General features: G+C 33.3%; 1 protein-coding gene across 1 annotated transcript; it reads right to left on the bottom strand.

The window, feature by feature from the left end:
• Nucleotides 1-1,976: 1,976 nt before the first annotated feature.
• On the bottom strand, nt 1,977-11,856 carry LOC138318326 (neuronal acetylcholine receptor subunit alpha-3-like). Its single transcript, XM_069260599.1, has 6 exons — nt 11,555-11,856; nt 7,471-7,646; nt 6,773-6,817; nt 5,710-5,822; nt 4,863-5,407; nt 1,977-4,513 (listed from the first exon to the last, which is right to left on the bottom strand). The coding sequence occupies exons 1-6, from the start codon at nt 11,598-11,600 to the stop codon at nt 4,053-4,055; spliced, it is 1,386 nt and encodes a 461-aa protein (XP_069116700.1). The 5' UTR covers nt 11,601-11,856; the 3' UTR covers nt 1,977-4,052.
• Between the last annotated feature and the right edge of the window lie 3,799 nt (nt 11,857-15,655).

Raw genomic sequence — 15,655 nt, 5'->3', positions numbered from 1 at the left:
GTGATTTTCAACTAATATGCAAAAATACAAATCCACGATTAAGTTTTTTTTTCTGCCTATAGTGCATTCATGTAACGTTTGACATAATTATTCGCGATATATCTAGATTTGCGTTCGAACTTTCTCGCAAAATAACACGAAATTTTTATTTCACGAAAAGGAAATAATCTTCAGTATGTAACCAAAACAATACGTTTAGCGTGCTGAATATTTTGTCTTTTTTTTATCATAAAATGAACTAAACACCTACTACATTAAAACATGCCATAGCGACCACGTCTGTATAAAGACCATGTGCTTAATAAGACATCTTTCCATGGACCCCTAATGATCAACACAATATGATCTGTGTCTAAAGACCACTTGGCTTTTCAGATTATTTTCTTGGTCCTTGGGTGGTCATTATAGACAGGTTTGACTGTATATATAGTAAGAAATACTCATCTAGATTCCCCCCATCATAGCCCTATATTATTTGCTAACCAAACTACGATTGTAATTAATATCCGATAGGCTAAAGAGAAGATCCATATTATCACGTTTAATAAATAGATTTAACGACCTTACCACCAATGATGATTATTTTAGTAAATAACAATGAAATTCCATATCTCACTTTATACGCACTAATTAATGAATGTCGTCGGGCGGCATAATGAAAACACATATAACGTATACCTTTCACCCAGACGGCTGGACTTTGATTGTCCAATCGAATGTAAAGATTATAGGTATGCGGCCACATGCACAGCCGGTTGTTTTCCCATATTCTTTGATTTTCTCCCCACATCACGACTCTTTCATTTACCTTCGTCAAAGGTAGCTAGTAACAAAATATTAAAGTCATTCACCATTATTCGTTCTGGATCATTACTTAAATTGGATAGTTCTGTCTTATTACACATGTAAATGTCAATTCATTTAGTAAGAGAAATTGGCGTGACAGAAATAACAGTATTTGAATTAAAACGCTTACTACCGGGCATAAAGTATTGAATCGTAGATTATGCATATATATTGCAAGGGGATCATGATCAGTTGTTTAAGGTTTTCGGACAAAAAACAAGTAAAAGAAGTGGTGTTAAGGGCGCTTGCTGTGTTAAATGAATGCATCAATTTAACAATATTTGGCATATACCAGAAATAATCTATTTCAGCATTCCTGACCAATCCTGTTAAGACTCTGTGTCAACAAAACGTCTGTTTAGTAAAGAATAAATGATTAATAACTACGAACTTGTTTATTAAGCGAATTAGGTCAGATATTGGACTAGCGAAACAATACAGTTCTTTGACTATGTTTGTCGGATATACGAAACATTGAACCAGTATATGTATTTCGGTATTGGTGGTTGTGTGTAACAGGTGTTTATCACTTTTTTTCATGAAGCAAAAACAGAAATTGTTATCGAGGTACAATTTGTAGTAAGGTACAAAAAAAACAACGGAAATTCCAACTTGAAACGATTACACTCAAACAGAAATACATGCTTTCTAATCAGTTTTAAAATTGGATAGTAGACGAATACCAAGGGTAACTGTCATAAGTGAAATAAATCGGTTAAGACAATAATGACCTTTACATAGAGAATAATTGGTCCATTAATCGTAATCACTAACCCTTAAGATTTACTGTGACGGTGAAATTTAATAATGAAGCAGCTTTATACTACTGATCCGAGACGAATGTTTTTGTTTATGTTTTATTTCGTCTTGTCAACAGCTTTGTCTAGCCATTTCAGAACGGGTAAACATCTGATATCAAGAAAAAAAATGCGAATTACGCGATTGTCCGAGAGGAGATTTTAAATAAAATGCCAACCATGGTTAGACCCGTAGCAGATTAATGCTGCTTTCGGGAGACAACAGTAGGTTGTAAATTTCAGTAACAAAAAGTCCGAAAATATAAGACTATTGATTATGAAAATAGAATCTCAAATAATGAAACCAAACTATTTTGTTACTGTTGTTTGTCAATTATTTAGTGTTTCTAGTTTTCCTAAAAAATGTAATTTCATTTCATGTCCAACAATATACATGAAATGTGTAACACACAATAAACTATTTAGATATAAACGATACCACTTTCATTTATAATAATTAAGCATGAAACGTCCATCCTCTCTTCAAATGAAGCACGAAGCTATTTGACAACGAGAATACTTGATTTTTTTGGGATTTTTTTTATCTGTACTTGGATGTCTTCCTAATCAAAACCAATTCATTGTAATCCATGAAACACTATTAGAATATTTTCATTTTTTTATGTAGAGGCACGAAACTAAGATGGGAACTAATTTATTATCGCATATCAACATGAAAACATGTGTATCCATTAAAAATATTCAACAACAACTACAGAATAATCAGTTTTATTAGGGAAAAAATATTTATAGCCAATACAAGCTCACTAATGCACTGTCACACACACACACACACACACACACACACACACTCACACTCACACACACCACAAGAAGAGTTAGCTGTTGCTCACCGCTCACTCTTATCTACACTGACTCGAGACGATATAGATTGGTGGTTTTTTGTTTTGTTTTTTTATCTCGTGGGATCATAATGGTAGCTTTGGTTTCGTAGTCTCCTCAACTATATACAAGAACACGTTTCGTTTTTAATTGGAAAATTTAATGATTAATAAAAACAAAAATTATACAAAAATTGGTCAGCCAATAAAATTCAACAATGTGTAAGCCCTGTTTTGGTTTTTGGAATAAAAAAAAACCAATCAACAATGCGATAGACATTATACAATTTTCGACCTATTTACGTTGAGTTAACAACCCGTGTAAGTGATAAAAAGCTGAAGTCGCAGAATTTGCAAACCCAATTTGCATTATTATATGACACTTACATGTTACATATGTATTAGCCCCCATCAAAGTGACTAAAGTTGACAGTATGATATTTAGCAAATCTTTGCAATATTTGTTCTTTAGTTTATATATAATAGTATATGATATTAAATATCAAATTAATGATAATACTATAATTATCAAAATATCCTTGCTTATGCATTCGGCTCATATAACCGAAAGATCAAATACCCGTCTTGCATTCCTGTAAGTTTTTCTTTCTGTTGAAGTTTTCGACTTAATGATATCTCAACAAATTTATAATGAATTACAGATCTTGTCGTCATTGAATTAGGAAAGTTTATTTACGCTATATTTAGGTCAACATCAAAACATGTTGTGACGTTTTATCGAAGGGGAAATTCCCTCGATCTAATTTTGACATACTGATCTCGCGAGAGGTACATATAACTGGACTCAGTCCTGTAACATTGAGTGATTTTGTCGCTGTTTTCGTGGTTGAAATTGCATTTGATGAATACTTCTGAAAAACCTACCGGCCAGTCGAAATACAGCAAAAACGCCAGTCGTGTAATAATTATATTTGCAACATGTTTCTTCAGTGAATTTTCATGGACCTAATATTACTATAATCCTAAGTATGACATCAGTGGGTTTAGGTGTTTTGAACCAGACAGGCAATGGAAATGAAACAACACAGGGAATGCATGGGTGTACCGTTGTACTATAAGTTATATCCTAATGTATTATAATATGGTTTTGGGACAATCTAGTTGCATGAATACAGAATATGACCAAGAACTTTGGGCGAATTCAATAACTTTGTTCATTGATTAGAACATAATCATTGCTATTAAGTATTGTAAGTCATCTTCTTTGTATAATATATTTGATAAGTTGGAAAGGGCTAATATTGTCTAGCCTGATAATATCCCAATATTTTGGATGTGTATACAAAACAATTTAATCTTGTTGAAATTAAAATTGAAATCACAACATATTTAAATATTACAAGGCTAGTCTATGTGAACATAAACTGTTCAACCGTAAGACTTTTGTCAACTACAGTGCACAACATTACACAAGTATTTACAACATGTTTCTTCATTGAATTTTCATGAATCGATTATTACTACCTCATAATCCTAATTTGTAGGACATTAAGTGTAATTACATGTAAATTACGACCTGCGTAAGAACACTCTAAATTTGACCATATTAACCATCAGTTACGATCTCCCAGTATTTTAATGCAATAAGTAAGAAATATCCAACAGAGGCAAACACTATCAAGAACATGAATACAAGGAAGAAAAAGTGATCAAGAACGCGAGCAACAACTTTCCAGTTAAGATTTGTCTCCCTTTCACATTCGTCAACTTCGAATTCCGGCTCCTGTGAAATGACACCCTTTTCAGTGATCGGGATTCCCATATCAAAACTGTCTTCAACTTGGATGGATCTGATGCGATCACGTGTCGGACGGATCCTTGCGTCCCTCTTGCAGCATTTGCACTTGCAGCCGTTCCAGCAGGTCATTTTCATCAAACAGACGGTGAATGTACGAAGCCACGAGGGGACAGGTTCGTCCTCGTCAGGGTGGTTATAAAGAGTCACAACAGCTATTGTACATAGCACGGAAAGTGTTCCTAGAGTCAGTACCGTTGACAGGTAGATCGCTACAAACAGAAACAAGTTTAGAGTAAGAAGAAATAATTTCTTAATCGCTACGAAATGTCAATTAAAAAGTCATATTTTGATTTGCAGATTACGTAGCAAATAAATATGTGTACATTAGACTTCCGCATACCATACCTATTGCTACCAAAGATATTCTAATATTGAATAAACAAGAGTTTGAAGACACATAATTTTTATAAGCATGTAAACGTTTTGGTTTTCTAAGTGAAAAATTATTCAAAGGATTAATCAAATGATCTACCTAAAAGATGGTTTCTTTCTTATTTGGTTGCAAAATAATTACAAATAAATTATAAAAGCAAGATATAACCGTTATGTTTTACATACACAAATAACAAATGGTGATCGAGGTACTGGGTATACTCTCGGAAATTAGCGTCAGGTAGACGGCGTAGGCCAGGAGAACAGTCAACGAAAATCCTATCTTTTCTCCGGAGTCCGCTGAAAGCTTAAACACCATTGCGCTCAACACAGCCATAAGTGCTACGGGAAAAAGCGTGTTGAGGATGTGGAAGAGAGGTCGACGTCTTAAATTTATGTAGAATTTTGCTGTAGAGAAACTGGAGTCCCCTTTGACCTTTGCTTCTGCCCCCTGTCGATCGCCGTATGCACTGATCATTTCCCATTCTCCGTTTTCGGAGTAATCATCCAAATTGACGTCAGTTGTTCGGTCTAATATCAACACTACTTCAAAACTGGTGTATGACCATGAGCTAAGGGAGATAACACAGGATTGAGTATCCATCGGATAATACGTTGTGTCCGATTCACATGCGACCCGAAAGATGTCAGCAGGATTCCAAATGACCATACCTTTATTTACAATACGCATAGGAACATCTGGTTTACTGATCACATTCAAGTTGTCAACACTGAAAAATGATATATATATATATGTAGTCATTTGATATGTTTCTTAATTCTTATTTTGCAAATTAATTAAAATAAGTTGATTATTTAGAAACGAAAAATCCTTGCACATGTCGTCGAAAACGTTATGTCAAAATGTATAAATGTGTTTCGGACTCAAAGTTGTATCAAATAATGTTTTTTGGGAAGACATAGAATTGCAAAAAGTTTATCTTAGCAATATTCTATGTTTCTAACACTTGAATGTTCATCCAGTGTAGAAAAAAGTAGATTATTATCAAGCATGATAAAAGGATGATCTTACGAGTTATCTACAACAAGAGCTGGTCTCCACACAACACTTTGGGAACTGAACAGGAAGCGGACATTGGCGTAATCCGCCAGATTGTTCCATGCCAGTCGACTATCACTCCATTGCTGTAACAACAGAGAATAATGAGTTATGGAAAGAAAATTTACGAACAAACATCACCTTGAACCAACTCAAGGAAAAAGTATGACGCCGTAGAAATACAAAAAAATCTAGATATGGTGAAGCATTTTTTATTATTCTGTCCTGCTACTGATTTAGGTATGCCGTTCTATATACACGCTTAAAGGTAGTTAAAAAACCCTTCTAATTGGCATGACCAGTCAACTTGAAGTTTGAAATCTGATATATATATGATTTAAGAATGTTTTATCATTCATGTATTTATATCATAGGAAAATAAGATATTTTAAGAAGTACAGCATACACTGATTTCGTTTAGGTTCAGCATCTAAAAAGAGCACAAATATCTGTTTTGGCAAAGTTAATAAGTTTTATGCCGTTTGACCATTTATCATTGCTTTAATAGGCTGGGGTTGGTGCTTGATTTCAAAGTATTTGTACATTTTCTTCTTGTTATACACCTGATTTTGTATACTTAAGGAACACAAAAATGGAAAATATTGCACTTTAAAATTAAACACACGTGTGATTTTCTTTATTTTCTTGGGGTTATTTTCGGGTGTTGAAGAATTGACTTCAACAGTATCTTTTTCGACTTTCTCATAACTCTAACAAAAAGGTAGCTATGATAGATAGGGATATTCTATCTGAGTGGCACAAAAATAGTAAAATTCAATAGATTTGTTCAAGAGAATTGATATATATATTTTGTAATTTCGAGAGAAGTGCGATTTTTTTAACAAAGTGACAAGATTTTATTGCAAGACTGACCATGTTGATACGGCTTAATACCCTTACGTATAGGAGAACTAATTCATTTTTATCAATAGCAAAGCATTTAATGTTCCTGCATATGTAAACCATTTGTTAACAGATTAAAGTAAATCTGTATGTCTTTAATATCGTATGTATAATATACAGATTACAAACTTACCAAATTGAAATATCCTGAGATTGACAGCACTTGAGCCTTAATGTCCTGGAATAAAACAGAAAGTTAAATCAATATTTATGGCCTAAAATTATTATTCATAGCACTTACTGATATCTTGAAAGAATATAAGTACACCACGGCCAACCTATACTTTTTATCAGAGAATATCGATATATGTTTAAAATTCTGAAGAGCGTTAATGTTGTAGCTATTGATTTTCATACCACCAATAACCAAATATCTTATAATTTGATGTCATATATGTCAACCCTATCGCATAAATTTAAGCAAAGTGACCGTAGCTCTATGTTTTCTGGACATACTATCGACGGAAAATAGTGGAGACCACTTAGGTGCTATAAATATCATATATCAATGACTTCTCCCATTTTCAAGTTTTTATGGATCAAACATCAATTACATAAGATTGGAGAAAAACAATTTGAAGTTGACCGGAGGGTAAAAGATAAATAGAAAATGGGTCCGGATGACCAAGCCCAAAGCCCAATATCTGAACTAGGTTATGGAATCAAGTAGAGATAAATCTATTTATTTTACCAGAGTATAAAATTACGTGCGAAAAATATGACTACGCTAAATTAAGTACTTTAACAGTATGTATCTTTACATTAATGACAAATGTAAAAGCTGGATAGACTATAGAAGGAGGATATAATATCACACAAAGAAATTTTTACCATTTCATTAATAGTAATAAGTGTCAGGGATACAGTGATTCTCACTAGCTCGTCTGGTCGTTGGTCGACAGAGTAATTGGTTAGCAGCTGAGTTCGAAGGCTGGTCTCCACGTCTTTGGAGTAGGGTAGAGGAGGTTTTTGTTCCGTGGACAAACCCACATAACACAATACAAGTCCTGCAATGGTAACAACACATGTACTCATCATTTGATTTTGTGTTTATCATTCAACACATTGAATTTTAGAATGAAATAATCAAATGTTATACATATACCAAATTAACTTTCAATATTGTACCACCGTTCATATTCCAATTACTATCACTGTTGTCATATCTGCCCGCGGGTGACGTCATAACAGAACTGAAGGCTCAATGTGCGAAAACAAATGACGGGTGGTTTGTTTTCAGCAGTAGAATCGATACACGGTACATAGTATGGCTTTATAGGTAGTCTGTACATCCTTGTAATTGGGAATGTATTCATTTTAACAATGACATAATGCAGAGGTGGATATAACGACAGTTATAGTGACCACCTAGGAATATCGGGGATGTATCTGTACATCATATTTCATACCAAAGTACAGTTTCCGGTAAAAGGCCTTTCCGCACTGTTCTTTTTTTCTTCTTCTATATATTCTTTTTATTTTACTTTATTTCTTTAAATTGTCCCGACCTCACCTACATTGTTTTAAACTTTGTTGCGTCATTTTCTTCTGCTTTGTTATTCTTAATATGGCGATCAAAATGTTTGATTACTAAGAAAACCACAATATGTAACAAAAATATTACAAAATGAATAAAAAAGACAATGTTCTGTAAATATGCCATTTAGTAAAACTCCATCAATAAATAAGATCAGTAACATTATAATAAAAAGTGTAAAGTTACAAATAATAAGACTGTTGACCCGAAACTGCAGAAAAAAGTCGCTGACTATGCCGTTGACAATTCAACGAATTCAAAATTATCTATTTCTGAAAAGAATACATGTTTTTGTCTGTAATTATTAATATAGATAGTGGATAATTCACCAGATCACCTAGTATGATTTTTAAAATGTCTAAAATATCATTGGAATGCCACAATATAAAAGGATTGAAAAGACTAAAGCTAAGAAACACTTCTCGATAGATATAGAACAATGGAATTAGGTCTCATAATTATTATGTATTTCTAGTCATCGAATAGGTCAGGAAATATATCCAAAATAAGAACGCGTTAGTTATTATCTATCAAGATTATATATTTAAAATTTCAGAACAACATTCTTATTCTGAAAAATAACAAATTTGATTAAATATCCTAGATGGCGAAATGAAGCTTTTAATGGTTATACAACTATATATGTATCCATACTATGCTTTGAAGTTAAGCAACTATAACTCATTCACCGTTGCTGAAGGCATTTGTAATTAGACTCTTCTAAATTAAAGACTAAGGTTAAGGGTGTTTATAAAGGATTCCATGCAGAACACGGTTAGGTGTTTTGGTGTATAGAAACGAAGAAACAGTTCAACCAGGCCATGTACACAACGATTTGTATTAATAAATAACAGCCATATAATAAAGGAAAATATCGTCTGGAGAAGGAGTGTGAATGATTTAAGATAGGGATCCCACTTGAGTTTGTTAGGGATAGAATATTTATGTTTTGACAATGTCTTATATCCAGTCCTTGTGATTATTGCAATACTGATATGAACACTATGTACACATTTTTCTGTATCTATAACATGGAATATTTACACTTAGTTCTTCGTCTCAACAAGGCACTAAGCATACAGAATATGGCGAAAAACTAATTTGTTATTTCAGTAACCAAATATTAAGAGTATCCGTGGAATAGATCGAGGGCAGTGCTTTGACTTGTTTGTGAAACAAAACGTCTGGGTTACTTAGAGCTATAATGATTAAATGAATATCTCACTACAATCCGCTGTTCACTAATACAGGTCGCTAAGTCAGGTTTCATTGTACGAATTTTATAAGTATTGTGTTCCTTTTTTATGTGAGTTAAAATCATCTCTTTCGTGTGTGACCTTAGGCCGTCACACCATAAATACGTCTCGGTTATTTCCTCATTAAAGTTAATTAAACATTAATTAAATATTTTTTTTCAGATTTTGTATTTTGGGCTCGAGACGACTTCTATAAATTTTGTTGTTATATAATTTTTTCCCAGTGCTCGACAATTCAAATTTGTTATTAAACAGTACATATCTAGGAAAGCCGATTGGGCTCCTTTTGGTATAAGAAAAAAAAATTCTTACGCGAAACTATCGCGTTATTACGCGAAACTTTGACATTATTACGCGATACTATAACAATTTTACCAACAATTTAGATAAATGATATATAAATTAAGACAATTTTCTGAAACAGATAGTTACTCAGATGATTTAAACTTGATACCAGCTGAGGTGTTACCCCTGGCAAAGAAGATTAGTAGAAAAACTCTTAAGCTGTTACCAGATGTGTCCGCGCCCGTTGTAAATAACATCACCCCTAATTGCATGGTAGAGTAATCCTGCAATATTTTGAAAAAATATAACCTGATACCAGATAGGCCATCCATGATAAATAAGGTTAAACAGTAGATTAATTAAAGGATAGAAGTCTCCCTATATAATACATATATGTTTGTAGTCGCCCAAGTAACTCTATCCCAAGATGCCACATGTTAGGGTTTTTAGTCATAGTTTAGGTTGTCGAGAGTTCTTTTATCTGAATATGTAATGGTTATTTAATTGTCTGTATTAGGATGAAGATATTAGCAGTATTTAAACAATTGAATTATAATCTGACCTTATTGTATTGTGCATAAATAATTAACATATTTTCACGTATACAGACATTGGACAATACAGTGCATTACTATTCAAGCGAAGTTTTTGTAGTCAATATAAACCGATTAGGCAATAACCGAGAGCACTGCATTAATAGATAATTAATTAATTAATGGAAACATCAATAAAACGAATACGTTATTGAGTATTAGAATAAAAGTAAACACGTTTAAGTAGACGTTATACACCACCATATACAATATCAGCCAAGCAAACAAACTTTAATTACTAAATTACTGAATCAACACGTAACGATGTTTGCATACATTTTCTACTGAGAAAATATCACATCATTAGTTCTAAAAGGTGCGCGAATCGTAAACTTATAAAATGTATTCAGATATCAGTTTTGAGGAGAATACTTTGAAAACACAAAACATAATCAGCCTAAGAAGAAAAAAAACTAAATAAACGTGGTACGAAAATTACACTGGTATCATAAAAAGACTTCACTTTAGCATTTAAAGACAGTACACTATGTTGCATGCATCAATAAACAGACTATAGTTGCAAAAGCAAATACGATATTTTCAAGTTCAGAACAATTCACGTTTGTGTAAATATATTGCGTGTATACTGTTGTCAAACATACTGTCAAGTGACTGCAACACAAAGGACACCAAGAAAACTAAACCCAGTTACATTAACATGCCAGTGCACTTAACGTTAATGGATAGTTTCATTAATCTACGTTGTGCGGTTGTAAACAAACAGCAATATTTGTTGTAAGGTTCGTTTTTTATATTGTTTAGAGGCGTATGATTAGCCAAGGTTAATTAAGGTCATGGTAGGAATTTTCTGTGAAGAAACTCTTGGCGTACAGTCCTGATCAGAACCTTACAAACTATCCATAAGGGTCTCGAATTCGCAACAAACACTTTGGAAGTTAGAGGTACAAAATTGTTCATAAGGGTCTATAATTCGAAACCAAGATATAGAGAGTTAGTAAAACAAACTGTCGGTAAGGGTAGCGAATTCATAACAATTTTTTTAGGAGTTAGAAGTACTACCTGCCCACATTGGTCTCCAAGACAATCGAGAGTTAGATGTAGAATGTTTTACTCAATGTTAACAACTGAACAGTCGATTGAATATTTCTATAATGAATGAATATTTTCTGCAATACTATTATAGCATGTATAGTTTCAGTATTCGTTTTGAATAAGATTGCCACATAATTGCTTTTTAAAAGCATTTTAAAGAATAAAATATGGTTACGGATTAAAATACTTACCAACGATAAGAACCAAACGCTTGACATTCATCACATTAAGATCCATGGTAAACTGTTTTATCAAATGTGGCGATGAGGTCAATGTCCCGAAAAAGGAAACAGCAATCCTGAGGAAAGTGTGAGGAATAATCTCGTCCTCTGGAACCCGTCACTAATTAGGAGTATTTTTGCACCGATATATTTACTACCACCAGCCCCATTGGATATCAATCAGAAAATCGATATGTAATACGTACTGCAAACGATCAATTAGAATCTAGTAAACCCTCTCTCTCCACTGTATTGAACAACTCGTTACGAACGTTGTTTCCAGATACTAAGTTCTCATATGGCCGTCTCCTTCAGTTTAAATAATTGTTTTTATAAATGCTTTAGCTGTATTGTAAGTCAGTCTAAACTCAAACGGTCAATAAAAACTTTTGTATACATCCCTGCCTGTTAGACACGTTTCTTTTGGCCTTATGTCGACATTGTTTGTTTAAGAATAAATAATATTTTCTTTAAAAAGGATAGAGTCTTGCAACTATGAAGACGCAAAAGAACATATATACAACAGTAAAGACGTAGTTAAACTGTGAAAATACAGTTGACCTTAACAGTCGAATTCTAAATCACGTATTTACCACGTATTTTGTATTATATAGTTTTTTGACGACGATGTGCGTTTTGTTAAAAAGCATGTAATAACGGATTGATAAAGGATAAGCGAAGTATGTAAAAGTAAACGCGAACGAACGTTTTAAAGAATTTGATAGATTAAATCGGTGAAAAATAAACATTAAATTGCTGTACTAAAACAATATTAGTTTAAAAACAGAGTCCCTAGTGTGTCTTCCATTTAATGCAAATATGAAATTTTAAAAAAACCAAAACACTCTAAATCATATATGGATTTCACCGGAACCAGATAGATCACATTCACGTACATTATCTCATAGAATCTATTCGACTACATAAGACAGCCTTTAAAATATACCTAAAATCGTATATCTATTCTCCAACAAATGTCACATGAAACAAACTTGTGAAATACTCGTTTTTATTAGAGAATGTTAAATATGTTCAAGGACAGGTAGAGAAAAATACAGAGAATAGTTTTCATAGTTATAGAAGATACGACTGCCCCTGAACAGTTGGAATAAAGCACATTTGTTGACAATCGGCAGATGATTCATTAATCTGTTTTGATTTTTAATATTTTACCCAAACGATATAAATTAGCTTTTAACTTTCAATATACTGCAGATTTATTGACTTTACATTACAATTTGATCAATGTACTCATTTTGTCAAGTTCAACGTATTATTGTATTTTTTTCCGTTTAACTATTTATCACTCGGAACATCTCGCAAAATTGTGCTAACTAGATATGACGAGGTGTTCCATACAATATCCATACAATAGATCTATGACATATAGGGATATAGATATGAAAGGCTATATGACCTATTCTCACAGGCAAAGAATCATCAACTAAAGATATTTAAAAAACATGCTTTATACTATCATAATCCAATGCAAAGACTGAATACGATATGTAGCCCTCTTGCAGCTTATGGTAGACATGGTAACCATCCAAAGCAAGTAGTCCATAAGTCTTTACGGTCATCTGACTTTTTGCACAATACAACACCGCAACGAATATAGTAGTGGAAAAAAATAAGGCAATACAAAAGAACTCTTTTATTAGATGAAGTTCAGGTTCTGACATATTTTATGAATTAGACTATGAATGAAGGTCCCTTGATCCCCACCATACTACAAGGCCAATATCCAGTCTTTAGGCCTTTTAGTTATTCACAAGAAGTCGTTTAAATATTTTACCCTGTTTGACCAAGTGACCTTGAATGACAGTCAAGGTCATTCATTTGATCTAACTTGGTAGCTCTTCATGCCATCATGAAACAGGCCCAATATCAGGTCTGTAGGCCTGTTAGTTATTCACAAGAAATTGTTTAAAAAATTAGCCTATTTGATCCCTGTGACCTTGAATGAAAGTCAAGGTCATTCAATTGAACAAACATGGTAGCCCGTCATCCAAGCAAGTTATTCTGACGAAGCATAATGACAATAGGTCATCCTGACCCTTCGAGGCAGATGACCTAAAAAGCATAGAAAAGAAAAACGTGTTATAAAATAAAGGTAACGCAGATAACAGGTATGCTGGGCTGGATACTACGTTATGGCAAGTGATCGAACGCTTCAATATCTAGCGCTTGAAATGCTTTGTTGAGCGTTCTGATCTTATAGAAATTGAATAATTGAACGTTACGGTTCTAACAGTCAGAAACTGAAACTGTGACTTCCGAGATGAGATAATTGTATCAAATGGTCCTTAGCGTGCTTCATGCAAAATCAATGATTTTTACGGGATTAACGTACTATTGCAATGAAAAATGAAATATAAATCATTGATATTAGTATGTCGTGGTGTTTACACGAGATACCGTATGTACCAAGGATGATGAAATCCGGTCAATAAATAAATAAACGTGATATGAAAAATATATTCTTACGTTCTTGTTGTTAAGCATTGTACCTAAAGGGACCGCAAAACAAAACCAAAAAAGATTGTTTTTGGTCATTTTTGGTTTAAATTCGCCTTTGGGATTTCATAGCGAGGTTATTGAAGTAGCATTCGTTTTAAAAGTTTAATGTGTGGTGTGGTGTGGACTGGGCAATATATATAGATTTTAAATGTATAAAGATATTTTTTAAATGCTGTCAAGATAGTTAATTTATCATATTTTCTATTCACAGGTGTGTGAGATGACTCGAAATCAGTATCAAAGGGTCAGACTTTTGGTCAGCCATTTATACTGGAGAGTGGCGAATGTTAACATTAAACCATTTAGTTATACGGTCTTTATGGTATAATCAAGGTGACCTCCTAATTTCCAACCCAATTTGTACTTGGTAATGATTAGATACTACCTGTAACACTGTCATGTTGTTTGTGGAAACTATTGTAGCTTTACCTATTCCGTCTTTGCATATTACAGAGTTAGCTCCCTTCCGGGTAGGTATCGATTGTTACGTCATTATTTTGTGAGCGCTATTCACGTCGTTTTCTCCGAAACGTATGACGTTACGCTCCCAAACACATGACGTCACAATCAACACCTACCCGCAAGGGCAGATAACTCTGTAATATGCAAATTCGGAATACCTATGTAGACATAACGGACACCAACAATCTAGTCACGGTTGTCAAAGACATCTATAGATATTGACATAATGAGTTTACTCATTTTGTGACAGACATAAGGTAATAGGCAATAAGATCCTAATGGATCCGGAATAATAGGTACCATATACCACTACAGAGCTTTCTTAACTATCTAGTGCATTACCTCTAAAATAAACTTACTAAGTCAACATTTGAAAACGGATATTGTATTTACACAAGGTATCTAATCGATTCCCAGCTGGACACGAACGTTATCATCGTATAGGTAACGCCCTGATTCCTATAGACTCACCAGTGTATTTACAATGTATTGATATGTTATAATTACAATGAAATGGACAAAGTGGACGGAACCCTAACAGAGCATTGTTGTTCGGAATACAAACACTACACGATGACAGTTATTCGGTGTTGTAAGCGTAATCCAATTAACAAGCTATTTAAGTATTCCTTTATAAGAAACGTTGTATTGAGTAAAAATATCTACATATCATACATAGATAAATAAGGTGATAGCTACTGTATACATTGTAAAAGTATCATTCATCTCTATGTCTTTATGTCCTGCTATAAACAAGGTGTACCGGAATGTCAAGCTCGTCCTTTAATGCAAATTACACGTCAAACATGAGTAAATAAAAACTACCTGATGGCCTGTTATTTTATTTATTTTTGCTGACAAACAATCGCGATTTGATCTAAAAACAAGAAAATGAAATTTGGACGCTAAGAAATTTCCGCAATCTGTCTTGTATCTATGATTCAACCATTTCTTATTATTTCGATGTTAATTTTTTGCGATGATAGTAATGTGTCGCGAAATCGCGAAAATATCAACCGGTCATTTTTTTTATTGTGATTATTTCTGTTGAGATTTTAGTATGTTATGGGATATAATAAAAATAACATG

This window comes from Argopecten irradians, chromosome 3 (genome assembly GCF_041381155.1).
Source record: "Argopecten irradians isolate NY chromosome 3, Ai_NY, whole genome shotgun sequence".
NCBI lineage: Eukaryota > Metazoa > Mollusca > Bivalvia > Pectinida > Pectinidae > Argopecten > Argopecten irradians.
Note: the sequence above shows the minus strand (reverse complement) of the source record. Positions and strands in the feature narration are given on the sequence as shown.

Coding starts and splice junctions, on each gene's coding strand:
- LOC138318326 (XM_069260599.1), bottom strand. CDS start 11,600: ATGGATCTTAATGTGATGAATGTCAAGCGTTTGGTTCTTATCGTTG. Junction 7,647..11,554: donor GCGTTTGGTTCTTATCGTTG/GTAAGTATTTTA, acceptor TTACCATTGCAG/GACTTGTATTGTGTTATGTG. Junction 5,823..6,772: donor TCTCAGGATATTTCAATTTG/GTAAGTTTGTAA, acceptor CTGTTGTTACAG/CAATGGAGTGATAGTCGACT.